The sequence below is a fragment of the Carlito syrichta genome, unplaced genomic scaffold (genome assembly GCF_000164805.1).
Source record: "Carlito syrichta isolate Samal-C Ts95f unplaced genomic scaffold, Tarsius_syrichta-2.0.1 Scaffold304568, whole genome shotgun sequence".
In the NCBI taxonomy this organism is placed as follows: Eukaryota; Metazoa; Chordata; class Mammalia; order Primates; family Tarsiidae; genus Carlito; species Carlito syrichta.
In genome coordinates this window covers 83,749-104,093 of record NW_007248664.1, presented here as the reverse complement: position 1 = coordinate 104,093, position 20,345 = coordinate 83,749, and the positions used below count along the sequence as shown (strand labels likewise).

At 38.2% G+C, this 20,345-nt stretch overlaps 1 protein-coding gene across 2 annotated transcripts in view; it reads left to right on the top strand.

Annotated features, from left to right (window-relative positions):
* DNAL1 (dynein axonemal light chain 1) overlaps positions 1–19,954 on the top strand; it is a 40,614-nt gene extending 20,660 nt beyond the window's left edge. For both annotated transcript variants that reach the window (XM_008060256.1, XM_021713476.1), the window contains 4 exons: positions 1,296–1,351; positions 5,462–5,517; positions 18,359–18,485; positions 19,630–19,954. In XM_008060256.1, coding sequence (XP_008058447.1) covers positions 1,296–1,351; positions 5,462–5,517; positions 18,359–18,485; positions 19,630–19,778 — 388 coding nt within the window. In that variant the 3' untranslated portion in view covers positions 19,779–19,954. The remainder of the gene's footprint in view (positions 1–1,295; positions 1,352–5,461; positions 5,518–18,358; positions 18,486–19,629) is intronic.
* Positions 19,955–20,345: the final 391 nt, after the last annotated feature.

The window sequence follows — 20,345 nt, the reverse complement described above, 5'->3', positions numbered from 1 at the left end:
TCAACAAGGGTACCTGCATAATGAACATTTGTACACCTAACCCTGAATTGTATCCCACATATTTGTTTTGTTTTTTGGTTCTTTTTGAGACAGGGTCTCACTGTTGTCTAGATTGAACTGAAACTTCTGGACTCAAGTGATCATCATGCTTCCGCCACTTGAGTAGCTGGGACTAGTGGCTTTATTTTTTTTTTTTGCATGAATGTACTAAGATAAACATTATTATCAAGAAAGGAAGATAAAGAATATATACTTTTGTTCCCTTTTAAAATGATGTTTTTATATAATTAACATTTGTGTTGAAAAAGTCTAGAAAAATATATAAAAACTATTAAAAGTAAGCATCTCTGACAGGTATGTGAGGTAGTTATGATTACATATGAATTTTTTTCAATATACATTTCTGAATGCTTTAACACATGAAAAAAACATATCCCAAATGCATATACATAATTCTGGTTGTTTTTGTTGTTTGTTTACTCAAAGAACTGTACAAACTGTGTTGTTCTGCTGATGGTTTTTTTTTGAGTCTCACTCTATCATTCAGGCTGGAGTATAGTGCAGTGGCACAGGTCTTGGTCAGTGGCGACCTGCTGAGCTCAGGCCACCCTTCTGCCTTAGCCTTCCAAGTAGCCGGAACTACAGGTGCACACTACCACACCTGGCTAATTTTTTGGTTTATTGTAGAGATAAGGTCTCACCAATTGCCTAGGCTGTTCTCAAACCTATGGGCTCAGGCAGTCCTCTCACCGCGGCCTCCCAAGATGCTGGGATTATAGATTTGAGCCACTGGGCCCAGCTAGATGGTATTTTAATTTAACTATATATTATGGATATCTCCCCAAGTCAGTAACTATAGCCCAATCTTACTTGTTTTAGGTAACAGTTTAGTATTTCATTATCTGTTCTTCAGTCAATGTGTATTTATAGATTTTTTTCAATTTTTTTCACTATTATAGTAATACAATAGTAATAGTACTTCATACCCTTTTTTTGGCATTTGTATTATTACTTCAATAGGATGCATTTCTAGAAGTGAAATACTAGGTCAAGAAATACGTGCATTAAATAATTTAATAGATAATACCGAATTGGAATTTTCTACAATGAGTGCTTATTAACTTTTGTTATCAAAATGAAGGAATAAATGCCATAACTGAGTGAGAAAAATAGCATTTAGAATAAAAATAAATGACTTAATTATTATCATTATCTTCTGTGAGCACTGTTGTAAAATAATTTCTGATATATCATTTAAAATTTCCATATTCAAAATTTTCTTTGTTCTTTTATAGGAAACTTTCACTGTCTACAAACTGTATTGAAAAAATTGCCAACCTGAATGGCTTAAGTAAGTGATTCATAGTAACAGATGGTTCTTAAATTTTCTAGTTATTGGAATAAACTTTCCAGAGATACTATATAATTTCAAAGCTAGCTCCTGTTTTAACCACTGTAATTGTTAGATAACAGAGAGGATATATAAACCAAAGTTTGATTATCCAAAGAAAATTAGAAATAGTATGAGATCTGAACATTTATTTTATTTTATTTTTTTATTTTTTGAGTCAGAATCTCACTCTGTCACCCAGGCTGAAGTGCAGTGGCATGCTCACAGTCACCTCAGCCTTGACCTGCTGGACTCAGGTGATCCTTCTGCCTCAGCCTTCCAAGTAGCTGGATCTACAGGTGTGTACCACCATGCCTGGCTAATTTTTCTTGATTTATTGTAGAGACGAGGTCTCACCAAGTTGCCCAGGCTGGTGTCGAACTCATGGGCTTAGGCAGTCCTCTTGCCTCTGCCTCCCAAAGTGCTAGGATTATAGGCGTGAGCCACCACACCTGACCAAGACCTGAAACTTTAAAAGACATTTTAAAACTTTAATAGAATTAGAATTGAGATATCTTAAATAGAATATGAGATTTTTTTGTTTGGTTCTGTCACCCAGGCTGGAGTACAGTGGCATGATCATGGCTCACCACAGCCTCAACCTCCTGGGCTCAGGTGATCCTTTTGCCTCAGCTTCTTGGGTAGCTGGGATTATAGGCGTGCAGTACCATGTCTGTCTAATTTTTTGGGTTTTTATAGAGATGAGGTCTTACTATGTTACCTAGGCTGGTCTTGAACTCCTGGGCTCAAGCAATTCTCCCACCTCCGACTTCCAAAGTTCTGGGATTACAGGCGTGAGCCACTGTGCCCAATCAGATTTTTTAGTCTATATTTTTTTGTTCAAATTTATCTTGTGTGTATTTCAAATTTGTTATATTTGAAATATAATTCCTTACCCTCTCTGTTTCCCTGTACTTTTTATTCTTGTTAATGACATTACCACCCTCCCAGTTGCTAAGGCCTCTGACTCTCTGTATTAGTTTTCCTATGGCTGCTGTCACTCAGTGGCTTAAAACAGCATATATTTATTCTCTTACAGTTCTGGAGGCCAGAAGTCTAAAATCAGTTTCACTGGGACAAAATCAAGCCATGCTGCCTCTGGAGGCTCTTTCTTGCTTCTTCCAGCTTCTGGTGGCTGCCACATTTCTTGGCTTGTGACTGCCAAGGAATTCCTTGGCTGTGGCTTGCAGATAGCCATCTTCTCCCTCTGTCTTTACATGGTCTTTCCTCTGTTTTTGTCTGTGTTTTAACTGCCTCTTGTTATAAGGATATTAGTCATATTGGATTAGATGGCCCACCCATGTGATTTACCTTAATTACTGTTTGGGGGGACCCAAATGACCCAATTATTTAACTTTAAAGACCTTATCTCCAAGTACAGTCACATTCTGAGATATTGGGGGTTAGGACTTAAATATGTGAATTTAGGGGGTGGGGGGAGAATTCAACCCATAACACGGGGTGTTGTTTCAGTAGTTAAACCATTCTGTGTGAATTAGATCACTCTTAAAATACCTTGCTCTTTTAAGAGAATTTAAAATAATTTAATAAATGAAATAAATTAAAACCAAAGTTTTAATATAAGACACACACACACACACACACACACACACACACACACACACACACACACACGTGTGTCATTTATTGAATTAGACATTTTACTGAATGTTTTGGATAATTATCTCTTTTAATTTTTATATTCTTATAAGAAGTTATATATCCTCATTTTATATATGATAAGACTAAGATTCAAATTGTTTGCTTCACTAGAGAGTTGGGATTGGAACTCAGTTAATTTGGTTTGTGCTCTTACTATTGAACAGTGCTGTCCAACCAACAGAACTATCTGCATTGTCACACTACAGTTGCTATTAGCCACCTACTTATTAAGTATTTGAAATGTGGCTGATGTGACTGAGAAACTGAATTTTTAATTTTATTTAATTTTAATTAATTTTAATTAAATAGCCGTATGTGGCTAGTGGCTACCATATTAGACAAGAGAGTTATAGAAGTTTAAGTTGTAAAAACTAAATTATAACTTATGTACAAGAGTTTCTTGGAACAGAAATGAAGTTTCCTATGTTTTACTATTTTTTAAAAATCTGTAAAAATAATATATGCACATAGTTTTATTCAAATGGTTCAAAACAGGTTGCAATGAAAAATGTCTTTTTCCAACTACTGCCTCTCAATTCTTCCCCAAAGACAACCATGGTCGCTACTTTCTTTTTTCTCCTCCAGAAATAGCCTGTAGATATACAAATAGCAACATTCTTTAAAAAAATACACACAGGCAGGGCATGGTGCCTCAAGCCTATAATCCCAGCATTTTGAGAGGCTGAGGTGAGGGGATTGCCTGAGCCCATGGGTTCGAGAATAACCTGGGCAACTTGGCAAGACCTCATCTCTGCAATAAATCAAAAAATTGGCCAGGCATGATAACACATGCCTGTAGTTCTGGCTACTTGGAAGGCTGAGGCGGAAGAATCACCAGAGTCCAGCAGGTTGATGCTGGGGTGGCTGTGAGTGTGCTACTGCACTCCAGCCTGGGTGACAGTGAGACGCCAATTCAAAAAAAAATAAAAAATAAATAAAAAAAATAGACACAGACGTTTTATTTTTTTTAACAAAGTCACAATCGAATCATTTAAAAGATTGAAAACAAAGATTTTTTAAATACTAAGTTTATTTTATTTCACTTCTAATCTTGTGTGGAGTAAGGTGGATTATCCATAAATATGTTTCTATTTTCTAGTGTGAATTCTTATACCATAAGAGATTTGAAATATATATGCTCCCTAGTTTGGCATGGTGGCTCACACCTGTCATCTTAGCACTTTGGGAGGCAGAGGTGAGAGGATTGCCTGAGTCTAGGGGTTCGAAACCAGCCTGGGCAACTTGCTGAGACCTCGTCTCTACAATGAATTAAAAAAAAAAAGAAGCTGGGTGTGGTAGTATGCGCCTGTAGTTCCAGCTACTTGGAAGGCTAAGGCGTAAGGATCACCTGAGCCCAGCAGGTCAAGGTTGTGGTGGCCATGAGCGTGCCACTGCACTCCAGCCTGAGCAACAGAGTGGGACTCCAACTCCAAAAAAAAGAAAAGAAATATATATGCTCCCAAACTTAAAATCTTCTCTACTCTTATTGTATCCCTGTAATGTTTTTCTAGCCCACAATTTAAGATCATGCATTCCAAATAGCTAACCATATTTAACTTAATATTGGTATGATGTGAAATTAGAGTTGTAGTGTTTACCTTAGATGATAGTTCATTGTTATTTATTACTTGCTTAAGCTTCTTTGTTGTTGTTTTTTGAGTCAGAGTCTCATTCTGTTGCCTAGGCTGGAGTGCAGTGGCACGATCATGCTACTGCAGCCTCGACTTGCTGGGCTCAGACAATCCTTCCACTTCAGCCTGCCAAGTAGCTGGGACTACAGGTGCATGCCATCATGCCCAGATATTTTTTAAGTTTATTATAGAGACGAGGTCTCACCAAGTTGCCCAGGCTGGCTTTGAACCCCTGGGCCCAAGCAATCCTTTCACCTCCCAAAGAATTGGGATTACAGGTGTGAGCCACCGCACCTGGCTGCTTACCCATTTTTATTAACACAGCCTTACTTTTTTTTTTTTTTTTTTTTGAGTTGGAGTCTCACTCTGTTGCCCAGGCTAGAATGCAGTGGTACATTCATGGCCACCACAGCCTCGACCTTCTAGACGCAGGTGATCAGGTGATCCTTCTGCCTCAGCCTTCCAAGTAGCTGGAACTATAGCATGCACCACCATACTCAGCTAATTTTTTGATTTATTGTAGAGACGAGGTCTTGCAGAGTTGCCCAGGCTGGTCTTGAACCTCTGAGCTCAGGCAATCCTCTCACTTCCACCTCCCAAAGTGCTGGGATTATAGATGTGAGCCATTGCGCCCAGCTTAGCACAACCTTTCTTACTCATTATATGAGGATATTTATTATAAAAATAAATACTAAAGCTTTATTATACCAGACTTACAATAATGTAAATGTAATGTGTAATATGATTCTCATTAAAAAATGTTTCTTTTTCACTACAGAAAACTTGAGGATATTGTCTTTAGGAAGAAACAACATAAAGAACTTAAATGGACTGGTAGGTTGTTATTTATTACTTAAGAAAAACACATACTTTTTTCTTAATGTGAAAATAATGCTTATCTGTTGCAGAAACTTTGCAAAGTAGAAAAGCAATGATAAAAAGTATCTGTAAATCACTGACAATTTAAACACTGCTAACATTTTGATTTACATCTTTTTTGCCTTTTTTTCTATTCGTCAATGGATTTGTAGATAATGAAGCCATACCATACATACTGTTTTGTGTCTTCTTTTTCACTTAATATTTAAAAATAATTTTTTTCCAGGTCATTTATTTGATGTATTTCCTGAATGTATTTTTTAAAGCCAGGCACTATTCTGGGTACTAGAGATACAGTAGAATATAATGAACCTATCATTGAACTTATATTATAGTAGAGGAAGATGACTAAAAAAAATTTTATAATAATCAGGTGGTGATGCGGTGAAGAAAAATGAAGCTGAGCAAAAGAGTATGGCATGACAGGAAGTGAGAGTCTCACTTGTGGAAGTGAGAGTGTGGACTATAGAGTCCACATTAGAGTGGACCAAGTGACAAGTACCCTAAGCTGAAGGAACAGCAAGTGCAAATAGAGCTGGAGTTGCCGGTTATGCTTAAGTAAGAGCTGGAAGAGTTGGATGAGGGAGGGATAGTGGTCTTCAAAAAAGTTGGAGAGGAAGCCAGGAACCAGGCCATAAAGAGCCTCTAGTCCATAAGATTTTAGGTTTTTAATTTTTTCTCACATGGCTTGCAAAGCCCTTGGAGGTTTTATGTTTGTTTTTGCTTTTGTTTTTGAGACAGCATCTCTCTGTGTTGCCCAGACTGGGTTGCATTAAAAATAATTTTCGATCATATACATTTTTTCTTTTACTCTTGGTAAACTGTGATACACCTTTTTAAGTAACAGCATATTATTTTATTTTATTGTTGTACAATAATTTATTTAAGTCAGTAACTTACTAGTTTGTTTCTAGTTTGTAGTTATGATAAATGCTGTTATGCATCTCTTTTTAGCTATATTATTGCACACATCTGTGAGTAATTCCTTGGATAAATTCCTTGAAATGAAATTCTGGGTCAAAAGGTATGAATTTCTTTTAAGGCTTTTTTGACATATTATCAAGGTACCCTTCAGAAAGTTTGTAGCAGTTTATATTCCCACCAGTAATGTGTGAGGCCTCCCAATTTCCCACACCAACTTTGAGCGTTTTAAAAGTTTTAAGGTTTTTGAAATTATATTTTATTTGTATGTTTATTGGCCATTTGAATTTCCTTCCACAGAAGATGAGATGGAACAATATTGTAAAAGTAGGCAATTTTAGAAAAAATGAAGCTAATTTCCTTTTTTGTGTTCCTGAAAAGTCAGTTCTTAAATGTTGATTGTTAAATAATTCATATACATCCTGAAATTTTTATGGCTCTGGTCCCCTTTTCTCCCTTCCAGTAAATCTAGCTTGTGCTTCATAAAAGCCAGGAGGGACTGAAATTGCAGTGCTTCCCAGCAGTAGCGCCCAAGACCCAACAGGCTAAAGTGGCCGTCCTCCCTATTGCAAAACAGTTGTGACTCCTGATTGGAAGTCATGGGGAGAGGTGCAGTTTTGTAATTATCTTGGATTTATTGCCAATCTCTTAATTATATTTGCATTTCTTCGTGTCTATTTATTGTGTTACTAGTAAATTTATAAAATGTTTGGAAGCTCTTAGGGATCAGATTCTGGAGTTAAATGAAGGAAATTTCCTCACCTTAAAACAATAACCAGATTAATTATTTGCTTTCTGCTTAAATATGATGAGTAAAATTCTTAATAATCTGTAAAAATTTGATATTTTTGATGTTCTAAATAGGTTGGTAAATAAAAGGATATATTACTTGCTTTACATTCTCTGAGCCTTAGATGTTAAACATTTAAAATATGAGGGGGACCCCCCAAAACCTCAGAATTTATTTATAAAAAATTGTGTATGTATTCTTACATATTTAAACTTCAGTCATCTTCAAAATACTCTCCATTTGATGCAATAAACCTATCAAGAGGCTTTTTCCACTGTTCAAAACAAGCAGTCTTTGAACTCACCAATTTTGATGCCTTTCTAGTGCTTCTGTCATTTTTTTTTTCACCCCTTCCACATCAGCAAAACATTTCCCTTTGAGGGCTTTTTTCATCCAGGGAAACAAAGTCGCTTTGAGTGAGACTGGCTTAGTAGGGAGGGTGGGGCATGGGAGTCATGCCATTTTGGGTCAAAAACTGCTGAGCACTCAGAATAGTGTGGGCAGGTGTGCTCGTAAATCTCTCTTCATGAAATGGGTTAAATACAGTGAAAGAATCTTAAAAAAAAGAAAATTCACTGAAGCTGAACATAGCCTCTCACAATAATGCTAGCTGGTACACTGATGCTAATGGGTTCCTGGAACACTTACCTAGCGGGGAAGGCCTGTACTACAAAAGGCCACTTTCCAAAAAAGAATTTTGGGTTTTTTGGGGGGATCTTTCCTCATGTAGAAATATTATTCATAACAGGTAAATACTAAATTATAGTACAGAAATTCAGAATTGCTTAAATTTCAGGCTAAATATTATTTTTATTTTTATTTTTTTGACTTGGAGTCTCACTCTGTCACCCAGACTGGAGTGCGGTGGCACACTCGTGGCCACCACAGCCTCGATCTGCTGGGCTCCAGCGATCCTTCTGCCTCAGCCTTCCAAGTAGCTGGAACTATAGGTGTGCGCTACCATGCCTGGCTAATTTTTTATTTATTGTAGAGATGAGGTCTCGCCAAGTTGCCTAGGCGGGTCTCGAACCCGCGGGCCCAGGCAATTCACTCACTTCGGCCTCCCAAAGCAAGGGATTACAGGCTGAGCCACCGAGCCTGGCTTAAATATTATTTTAAATGATCTATAAAGGAAGAGTTGGCATATAAATGCACCCCAGAATTTTTAGGATTAATATGGTAGATGCTTGATGTTCCCCCAGATACTTATGGAACCCCAGATTCTCAAGTATTGCTATAGTATGTAATTTCTTCCATGAAACATAATAAATACCTAGAGACTGCAAATACATTGTAAATATATGATTAAAGGCAAGTATTGAGATACTGTTTGGCTGACAGCCGGATGTGGTGCCTCATACCTGTAATCCCAGCACTTTGGGAGGCCAAGATGGGAGGATTGCTTGAGGCCAGTTTAGTACCAACCTGGGCAACATAGCAAGACCCCGTCTCTACAAACAATAAAAAATTAGCTGGAAGTAGGGGCACCCACCTGGATTCCTCGTTACCTAAGGAGACTGAGATGGTAGGATTGCTTGAGCCCAGATGTTTCAGGCTGCAGTGAGTTATGATTGGGCAACTATATTCCAGCCTGGGCAACTGAGCAAGAACATGTCTCAAAAATAAAATAAAATAAAATAAGATGGAGAGAGGGATGCTATCTGAACGAACCATCACTTGCTTAGCTCTTTTCACTTTCTGTGCACTTCCATCACTCTGTCAGCAACACCCAACAGTTGGTTTTCTTTCCAGGATGTATGTGGGCATGTGTGTAAGTTTTACTACTTAAGCACAGATTACAGAAAAATTAAGGTGCATGGGGATGCAGATGCTGGGCTTCAAATAGGTCCAATATTAGCTGAATTATTCATTCTGATACAACTGCCTCATATAATGATTTAAATAGATGTCTCAGTAAATTACAAATGATTGCTATAATTTGTGAAACATACAATGTTAAATAAAAGCAATGGGGCTTATTTAAAACTACTCCAGAAAACTGATTATTAAGGTATATTATAAGCCATTCATATATATGACCTGGCTTCTGCCTTCCTTTCTGATCTAATTTCCTGTGGCCCTTCTCCTAGTTGGTAATCTCTAGCCTTTGGCCCTCTTTCTCTTCCTTGACCATGCCAAATTCATTCCCACTTGAGGACCTTTATACTTGTTCCCTGTCTTAAAAACTCTGTCACCATGGGTTTCCACACTAAGCTAGGGCCTTCTTAACCTTAACATCTCAGCTCAGATGTCACCTCCTCAAAGGTAACCTAACTATCCTGTATCTAAAACAGCCTGTCAACAGTAACTTACCACTTATATTATAATTTTATTTCATCATCTTACTCATCACTATCTAAAATTCTTTTGTCCTCTCTTTCTCTCATACACACACACATACACACACACACGTGCGCGTGCACGCGCGCACACACACACGTACATACAAATCCTAATGACCATGTCAGTTTTGTTAGTCAGGATTTACAATAATGCTTGATACATATAGTAGGCATTCTGTAAATATTTGTTGAATGACCCAATATATTTTATTACTAATCACACAACTATTACTTAAGTAAAAAATTCTAAAGTAATATATGTTTATTATAAAAAAGAAATCAAGCATTTTATAAATATATTATATATACCATGAAATTGTTTCTTCTTTTTACCTATTCTCTATCAGCTCCATAAGGTAACAAAAATGTTACTGTTTTGTATACTTTAACATTTTTTATGTGCACATACAAATAAACAGCTGTGTGTGTGCTTGTGTTTATATCTGAGGGGGAACCCCCTAGAAACTAGAATTATCTTTTGGAGGGAGGGCCCCTTATGGTACACTAGGAATTTGTTCCTTCAGATCAAATGGTCAACCAAAGTTTTTATCTGGAAGTTTTGAGAGGGTTGCTTCACGATTTGCAGAAGAAACATCCTGAGCTGTGGCAAACAGGTGACTGGTTCTTCTACCATGACAATGCACCTGCCTACACGGTGCTGTGAGTTCAGCAGTTTTTGACCAAAATGGCATGAACTCTGTGCCCTACCCTTCCTGTTCACACAGCCTCACCCTAAGTGAATCTTTCATTTCTCCGGGTGAAAAAAGTCCTCAAGGGGAAATATTTTGCTATGTGAAAAAGGTGAAATAAAGAAAGGCACCCACACTGATGAGTTCAAAAACTTCTGAGCCGTGGAAAAAGCATCTTGATAGGTGTATTGTATCAAATGGAGAGTACTTGGAAGGCAACTGAAGTTTAAACATGTAAGAATAAATGCACAATTTTTTATAAATAAATTCTGGGTTTTTTGGGGTTCACTTCATATGTTATATTGTTTGTACTGATAATATACAGATAATTTTTTTGTAACAACTTTTTCATTCAGCAATATCCTTCCATGTCAATACATGCAGATTTAACGCATTAAAAAAATAGCTGTATAGTTTTCCAAGTATTAGTATAAAATAATGTATTTAACTGTTTCTGTACTGTTAGGCATTTAGATTATTTTTTTCCATTGGAGGAAGAGTATGGGTATTTATTTTTGCTTTTTTAATTTATTATTTCATGCTGCAGTGAACATCTTTGCACATATATCCCTCAACAGTTATTTGTGTGTTTAATGGAATAGAGTACTAAAAGTAGAAATGCTGAGGATATTTTTATGCATTTAAATTTTTGATAGGTACCTCAAATTGCTCCCATAATGCTAATGCTGGTTTCTACTTCCATCATTGGTATATGGGTTTGGATTATCCCCTCTTCCCTCAACATCATTGAGTATTCTTTACATTTGTAACATTTATCAATATGAAAGGTAGAAATAGAGTCTTGTGGGGATTTTTTGGTTTGTTTTTTTAGAGACAGGGTTTTGCTATGTTGCCTAGGCTGGATTCAAACTCCTAGGCTCAAATGACCCTCCTTCTTCAAGCCTGCTGAGTAGCTGGGACTACAGGCACATGCCACCACTCCCGGCAAGAACTATGTTGTTTTAACTTGTCTTATCTAGTCAGTTGTGACTTTGAACATCTTTTTATGTATTTAGTAGTCATTTATGTTGCTTTTTTTTTTGAAATTGATCAGACATTTTTTTTTTTTTTGAGTTGGAGTCTCACTTGACCACCCCAGACTGAGTGCAGTGGCCGCTCCTGGCCACTGCAGCCTAGCCTACTGGGCTCTGGCGACCCTTCTGCCTCAGCCTTCCGAGTAGCCGGAATTACAGGCATGCGCTACCATGCCCAGCTGATTTTTGATTTATTGTAGAGATGAGGTCTCGCTGCCCAGACGGGTCTCGAACCCGCGGGCTCAGGCAATCTACTCACCTCAGCCTCCCAAAGGCGCGGGATTACAGGCTGAGCCACCGAGCCCGGCTGACCAGACATTTTTAACCTATTTTTTCTACTGGTTTTATTTTTTTCTTATTGAATTTTAGGTACTCCTCAATATTCCTAATAATTATCCATTGTTGACAGTTTTATTACTATTATAGTTGCTGCAGTTGCCATCTGTTAACTCTATAGCAGGCTCATTGCATGCATTATAGCATTTCCGGCTCACAAGTAGATGTTATGACTCTATTTTAAGGTAAAGAAACTGGGACTCAGATAGTTATGCAAAGTTCCCAAGAATAGTGAACAGGCATTTTTATTTTATTTTTAATTTATTTTTTGTTTTTTTGAGTTGGAGTATCACTCTGTCGCCCAGACTGGAGTGCAGTGGCTGCTCCCGGCCACCGCAGCCTCAACCTGCTGGGCTCCGGCGATCCTTCCGCCTCAGCCTTCCAAGTAGCTGGAACTACAGGCGCGTCTAGCACTCCCGGCTCATTTTTTTTGATTTATTGTAGAGATGAGGTCTCACCGAGTTGCCCAGGCGGGTCTCGAATCCGCGAGCTCAGGCAATCCACTCACCTCAGCCTCCCAAAGGCGCGGGATTACAGGCTGAGCCACCGAGCCTGGCTGAATAGGCATTTTTAAACACTGTTGCTGAGACAGGTGTTTTGTCAATAGCTATCCCAATCTTCAGTGCATATTTACTTTGTCACAACGACTCTGTATCTAGGAGATTTTCATACTCTCATATGTGGACAAAGGTGGTGGAGCAGGTATGTTCATTGCAACATAGCTTGTATGAAAGATTGCAACAATCCAAGTGTCTATCAGTAGTGGACTAGTTAAATAAATACTATGCATCGAGATAAAACAACAAGGTAGAACTTACCTGTGTATGCTGGAATGGAATAATTTGCAAGATATATTAAGTGGGAGAAAAGTGAATATATGTACATATATGCATAGAATATTTCTGGTCATAGTTACCTCTGGGGAAGGGAGCTATAGGTATGGGGTGAGAAAGGGACTTTATATTTGGTTCTATTGTTTTATATTTTTAACATCTTATGTATATTACTCATTTCCTTTAAAAACTAATTATTTCCCCCCCAAAAAATACAAACAAAAAATATGTATGCACTCATGTTCAATAGCCAAAAGACAGAAGCAGCTCAAATTGTCCATTGACAAATGAATGGACCAACAACAAAAAAAGAAGATAAGAAAAGAATGAAGTATTGAAGGAGGGCAGGAGCAAAGGGGAGGGAGAGAAGAGGAAGTGGCAGAGGATGTAAGTCAACACTGTCAAATCTAGGCAATCTGACTACAGGTCCCATATTGCAATTGAATGCAATTTTCGAAACTATTGAATATATTTCCTCTTAGTTTGTCACTTGTCTTTTTACTTTATTCATGGTTGCCATATGGAGTTTTAAAACTTTTATTAGTCAAATATTTATGATTTTGTGTTTTGTCTTTTATCTAGGTTATAAAAATAGTCGTGTATATATGACACATATTCTTTATTCATTTATTCATTATTGGACACTTAGGTTGATTCCATATTTTGGCTACTATAAATAGAACTGCAGTAAACATGGGAGTGCAGATATCTCTTTGACATACTGATTTTATTTCCTTTGGGTCTATACCCAGTAAAGGGATTGCTGAATCATATAGTAGTTCTATTTTAATTTCTTGGGTAATTATAATTTTTGTTGCTATGATGAATGAGCTAATTTCTCTCTAACAGCTTTCTGTTTATAGTATAAAAACTACCAACTACTAACATACAGTTCTCAAGTGTTTATAAATCACATCTCTTTAAAGACTTTTAAGCAACATTGTGTTATCTGAATTCATTACTTTATACAGAGCAAACAATCATCATCATCATCATCATCATCTATCATTGTATATGATCTGAAACTGGGAGGTTTTATAGCATTCCATAAAGCTCTTCCCACTTATTTAACCTCCAACACTATATTATTCACAGAGCAGACACTTTTTGTTTTCAATACTCACAATGGTTTGTTGACCTCAAAAAAGTCATAAATTTGCTGGGCTCGGTGGCTCAGCCTGTAATCCCGCGCCTTTGGGAGGCTGAGGTGAGTGGATTGCCTGAGCCCGCGGGTTCGAGACCCACCTGGGCAATGAGACCTCATCTCTACAATAGATAAAAAAATCAGCTGGGCGTGGTAGTGCGTGCCTGTAATTCCGGCTACTCGGACTACTGAGGCGGAAGGATTACCGGAGCCCAGCAGGTCGAGGCTGTGGTGGCTGGGAGCGGCCACTGCACTCCAGTCTGGGTGACAGAGTGAGACTCCAACTCAAAAAAAATCATAATAGTTGAAAGAGACCTGAAAGAACTTCCTGTTCAATTTACTCATTTTTCCAACTTTCTTTGTTGTGATAAAATATGCAAAACATAAAATTTAACATCAAAACCATTTTTAAGTGTATTAAGTACATTCATATTATTGCACAACCATCATCACCATCCATCTCCATAACTCTCTTCATCTTGCAAAATCGAACATCTATAACCATAAAATAGTAACTTTCCATTGCCTCCTTTCCCTAGCCATGGCAACCACTATTCTATTTTCTTTCTGTATTTATGAATGTAACTAGTCTAAGTACTTCATGTGAGTGGAATCTTACAGTATTTGTCATTTTGTAACTGACTTATTTCACTTAACTTAAAGTCCTGAAGGGTCATCCATCATCCATGTTGTAGGATTTCCTTCCTGTTTGACATTAAATGATATTCTTATAATATGTGCATACCACGTTTTGTTTGTCCATTCATCTATCAGTGGGCAGTTGGGTTGCTTCCACCTTTTGCCTATTATGAATTTGCTGCTATGGATATGGGTGTACAAATATCCATTTGACACCCCACTTTCATTTCTTTCTTTCTTTTTTTTTTGAGTTGGAGTCTTACTCTGTCGCCCAGACTGGAGCGCAGTGGCTGCTCCCGGCCACCACAGCCTCGACCTGCTGGGCTCCAGCGATCCTTCCGCCTCAGCCTTCCAAGTAGCTGGAACTACAGGCACATGCTACCATACCCGGCTAATTTTTTTTGATTTATTGTAGAGATGAGGTCTCACCAAGTTGCCGAGGCGATCTCGAACCCGCGGGCTCAGGCAATCCACTCACCTCAGCCTCCCAAGGCGCGGGATTACAGGCTGAGCCACCGAGCCCTGCCACTTTCATTTCTTTTGAGTATGTGCCCAGAAGTGGAATTGCTGAATCATATGATAATTCTATTTTAATTTTTTGAGAACTGCCAAATTGTTTCCCATATCAGCTACAGTGTTTTGCGTTCCACCAACAGTACACAGGTTTCCAGTTTCCTTGCATCCTCACCAATATTTACTATTTTCTGTTATTTTGATAGTCACCATCCTAATGGGTGTGAGTTGGTATCTCATTGTGCCAGTCTCCTCACCTTATAGAGTAAGAACCTGATGAGAGAAATTATTTGTTTACATGCAGAAGCAGACCAGTTTGCTGAATGACTCTTCATTCAATGTCTAGTTCTCCAAAGGGTTGGCTTATTGAATAACAGATTTAGTTGAGGTGATTCTTGTTAACTTTGCCATATTTTGCTCATTGATATTCACCAGATTGCTTCACTAGAATCTTGTCTTTATTACCTACTTACAAATACACATAGGCAATTGGATTGTTTGAGATGGTTTCAACACCTTTTGAAATTTTCTTTAAAGTTTTATTTGGTGTTAATTTTATTGCAACCATTTCATCCCAGCTGTTGATTTGTCACTCCATTTCTGTGGTATGTAAGTTTCATATTTTATTTTATTTTATTCTATTCTATTCTATTTTATTTTATTTTTTGGGTTGGAGTCTCACTCTGTCGCCCAGGCTGAAGTGCAGTGGCACCCTCACGGCCACCGCAGCCTCAACCTACTGGGCTCAACCTACTAGGCTCAACCTTCCATCTCAGCCTTCCAAGTAGCTGGAACTATAGGCACACACCACCAGACCTGGCTAATTTTTTTATTTATTGTAGAGATGAGATCTCACCAAGTTGCCCAGGCTGGTCTCGAACCCCTACGCATAGACAATCATCTCGCCTCCACCACCCAAAGTGCTGGGATTACCTGCGTGAGCCACTGTACCCATCCAAGTTTCATATTTTAGACTCCAATCACTTCTCAAATGATTAAAACACATACAAATAATAATCTAATTTGAGCTGGTCAGCTAACTCATATATTTAGGGCAGTACTAAAGACAGTGGAATAGACTGAAAATGTTTTGAGGCCGGGCTCAGTGGCTCAGCCTGCAATCCCAGCACTGTGGGAGACTGAGGCAAGTGGATTGCCTGAGCCCACAGGTTCCAGACTAGCCTGGCAATTTGGCAAGACCTCGTTTCTACAATAAATCAAAAATTAGCCGGGCACAGTAGTGCGCACCTGTAGTTCCGGCTACTTGGAAGGCTGGGGTGGAAGGATTGCTGGAACCCAGTAGGTCAACGCTGGGGTGGCCGTGAGTATTCTACTGTGCTCCAGCCTGGGCAGCAGAGTAAGACTCTAACTCAAAAAAAAAAAGTTTTGAAATATAGAATTATGCCCAGGACATCCAAAAAATATACACATTTATATATATTTCAGTATACATAAGAAATTCTGGTTCTCCAAAATCATAATCCCAAGTAAAGTCTCAAGTGCACTGAAATTTGGTAGTGTCAAACTGTACCCAGCCGGGTGCAGTGGCTCATGCCTATAATCCCAGTGCTTTGGGAGGCTAAGATGAGAAGATTGCTTGAGCCCAGGAGTTCGAGACCAGCCTAGGCAACATAGCAAGACCTCATCTCTACAAAAAACTAAAAAATTAGCCGAGTGTGATGGTGTGTACCTCTAGTCCCAGCTACTCGGGAGGATGAGCCAGAAGGATTGCCTGGGACCAGAAGGTTGAGACTGCAGTGAGCCAGGATTGTGCCCCTGTACTGTAGCCTGGGTGAGAGAGTAAGACCCTGACACACACACACACACACACACACACACACACACACAAACACAAACATACACACATATGTGCATGCGTGGGAAAAAGCTAACAAAAGTAAATACTTCAAATGAGTGAACAGAGACAATTACAAAAACTATCTTAGCTAAAGGAATTACCGTTCTGTCTTATTCTCATCTATCCTTTCTAAAACAAATTGCTATAATTTTTAAGTAAACATTTTTTTGTCAATCAGTAAAAGAGTAAACTCAGCAAACTGGCAATTTGGAGGATTGATCAAACTGACTATGTAAAATGGACTGAGAGTCTTACCTGCATATGTAAAATGACATTAAAATAGTGGCAGAACCCAGGATGAAGCTTACATCTTCTGATCAGTAATCAGTGTTTTTTTCTGTTACTTCATACTTTATCAATTTGAGACATGAGAAAGATGGGGATCCAGGGCAATGAAAATATACCTATAATCCTTACACATCGGGAGACTGAGGCAGGAGGATTGCTTGAGATCTGGAGTTCGAGTCCAACCTAGGCAACGTAGTGAAACCTCATCTCTACAAAAAATAAAAAAATTAGCCAGGTGTGGTGGTGTGTGCCTGTAGTCCCTGCTACTTGGGAGGCTGAGGCCTGAGGGTCGTTTGAGGCCAGGAAGTCAAGACTGTGACCTTGCCACTGTACTGCAACTTGGGTGAGTGACAGAGTGAGATCTTGACTGTACTCCAGCCTGGGTTACAGAGTAAGACTCCAACTCAAAAAAAAAAAAAAAAAAAAAAGCCAGCTTGGTGGCTTATGCCTGTAATCCCAGCACTTTGGAAGGCTGAGGCAGAAGACTTGCCTAAGCCCAGCAGGTTGAGGCTGCTATGGCCGTGAACGTGCCATTGTACTCCAGCCTGAGACTCTGACTCACACACACACACACACACACACACAAAAAAAATTGAAGGAAGAAAGAAAAAAAATGAAAGCAAGAAAAAAAACATATGCAGTAAAGTTAAATGAAGACTGATTTTCCTTCTCGAAATGATATATATGATATAATAATTAATCAAATCCTTTGGGAAAAGATGTCAGGATACTAGTTGAGAGGACTTGGTTAAATCACACATTTTGTATATAAGAGTACCAGGACCTACTCTAGATAGATAGATAGTTGGGCAAATACGTTATAGTGTAGTAAAATGTTAATAGTAGATGCGGGATGGTAGATATATACAGATGTTTAATATAAAGTTCTTTCAACTCTTTTATATTTGAAAATTTTCATAATAAATGTTAGGGAAAACCTTGAATTTTAGACCTAGCTCTATTATTTAATAGTAGTATGTTCTTTGAAAAAAGTCCTTAATCTCGCTTCAGAAATCATATAATCTGCCTTGTCTACTTTAAATGTTGTAAGGACCAAATAATAGAATCTATAGGAATGTATTCTGTACTGTAAGCAAAGTGATAAAATAGTGCTATTTTTTCCCCCTTTTGGTGATCTTGGTAGCTATTATGAGTACAGTATTATGCTTGATGAGTTTTTGCTTAGTGAAGCTATTGGAGGAGGAAGAGTTAGGTCGGTACGAAGAGGGGAAGAGAATGTTCTACTTCATTTACTCTTAATGAGAAAAAAGCCTCCCACATAGCTGTTACCTCTCCTACACGTAGACAGTTGGGGTACTAGTTGTCTTTGAAAGCCATTGTCTATAAAGAAGAAGGCAGAAAGAAAAGGTTAAAAACAAACACGTAAATCAGAATTCTTTCTCTTTCAGGAAGCAGTAGGGGACACATTAGAAGAACTGTGGATCTCCTACAATTTTATTGAGAAGTTGAAAGGGATCCATGTAATGAAGAAATTAAAGATTCTCTACATGTCTAATAACCTGGTAAAAGACTGGGGTAAGCTGAGAGTGGCTCTTTGCTAACCTTCTACTTGTTTATAGAAAATAGCCCAGTAGGGAAAAAGATACACATGGGAACATTTATTTCTGAGCTCAGAGAGAAATAGCTATAGGAGTTCCTAAATTTTAAATGCCTAAAATTTATATTTAATTATTTACTTAGGATATTTATTTAGAATGAATATGACTGGATAGGTCTTGGTCCTATTAATCATGAAAAAATTTAAGATATTGTTCAAAGGCTGAAGGAATCAATTTACATTTAATTTTTCATGGATAGAAGACTTATTTGATATCTATATTGCTTTGCTTTTTATTGTATGTTACTCATTCAGTTATATGCCATGAACTTTGTCAGACTCTTTTTTTTCCCTCGAGTTTTCTTATTTTATTTATTATAGAGATGTGGATTACAAGTGAGGGTTAACTACATAAGTAGGGTGCATGCAGGTGAAGTTTGGGCTTTCAACAGGCCCTCACTCACCCTGGTTATAGACCAGGTACCCTTTGTGTTGTCACCTGCCCCTGCCCTCCTCCCTCCCTCCCTTTCCTAGCAGTGCCCAGTGACTGCCTCCCTTGTGCTAATGTGACTAATGTTTAGGGCCCACTTATAAGTGAGAACATGGGTATTCAGTTCTTTGTTTCTGTGACAGTTGATGCCAGGCTTTTGAGATACATAGTTGAATAGGACACTATGGCTGCACTCAAGGAGTTCAAGGCTTAGTGGTAAAAATTGGTTTACAAGTTAATAATTATAAAACTGGATGATAAGTTCTGCATTGGGGATTTGAATGGGTTTCTTCAAGGAGTCACAGATGAGAGAATGGGTAGAGACAAGACAACTTAGTTCAGCCTGCACTGAGCAGCACAGCGTGGAGAAGACCTGTCACTGGAGCCCGACTTGTTCCTTTTGACTGTGAACCTCATCTCCTCTTCTTATTCCATCCTTAGGCTAGCAGCTAAGGTAGAATGTCTTCCTAGAATGACTTCAAGTTATAACTTCCCTAACTTCCTTCAACATTTTAAATAACTAATTGTCCTGAATTGTCACAAACTGAGGGTTAGTTGTGCTAGAATTTAATCCCCAAAATTGTCACAGTAAAACGTGCCATTTTAATATGGAAAATACTCTGAACTTGTAGCTGAATTTGTGAAGCTGGCAGAGCTGCCTTGCCTGGAGGACCTGGTGTTTGTAGGCAATCCCTTGGAAGAGAAACATTCTGCTGAGAGCAACTGGATTGAAGAGGCAACCAAGAGAGTGCCCAAACTGAAAAAGCTGGATGGTGAGTGACTCTAAGATGGCCTTGAAGCTTGGGTTTTCTAAGTATAAAAATTGAATCTGTGGCATGGAATCATGAAGAAGAGAAAACTAAATAAAATGATTGTCTCTAATCTTGGCAGTCATTTCTGACCATACGAAATTTAATTGTCCAGGTTTGGGCCAGGGTGGGATGAAAAACTCCTAGAATATTTAGACTGGTACAAGACCACTCCTAATCAAAAGTTTGTAAGAAAGCTAGGCCTTATAAATATTTGTGCGGCCAGTTGTGGTGGTACATACCAGTTGCTTGAGAAGCAGGAGGATTGCATGAACCCAGGAGTTTGAGTCTAGCCTGTACAACATAGCAAGACCCCATTTTGAAAAACAAAACAAAGCAAAAAAACTTAAAAATATATGTATATGCAGGGATTGCTTGCCATCCACAATAAGTTGGGATGTCTATTGAAGTACAACCCAATGTGTAACAGCCCTAGTTTCTTTCATTCATTCATCTATTCAACAGATACTTAGTAAGCAACTACTTATTATACTTGGCATGCCACTGAAGATAAAAAATGATGATTAGAATAGTGTTTG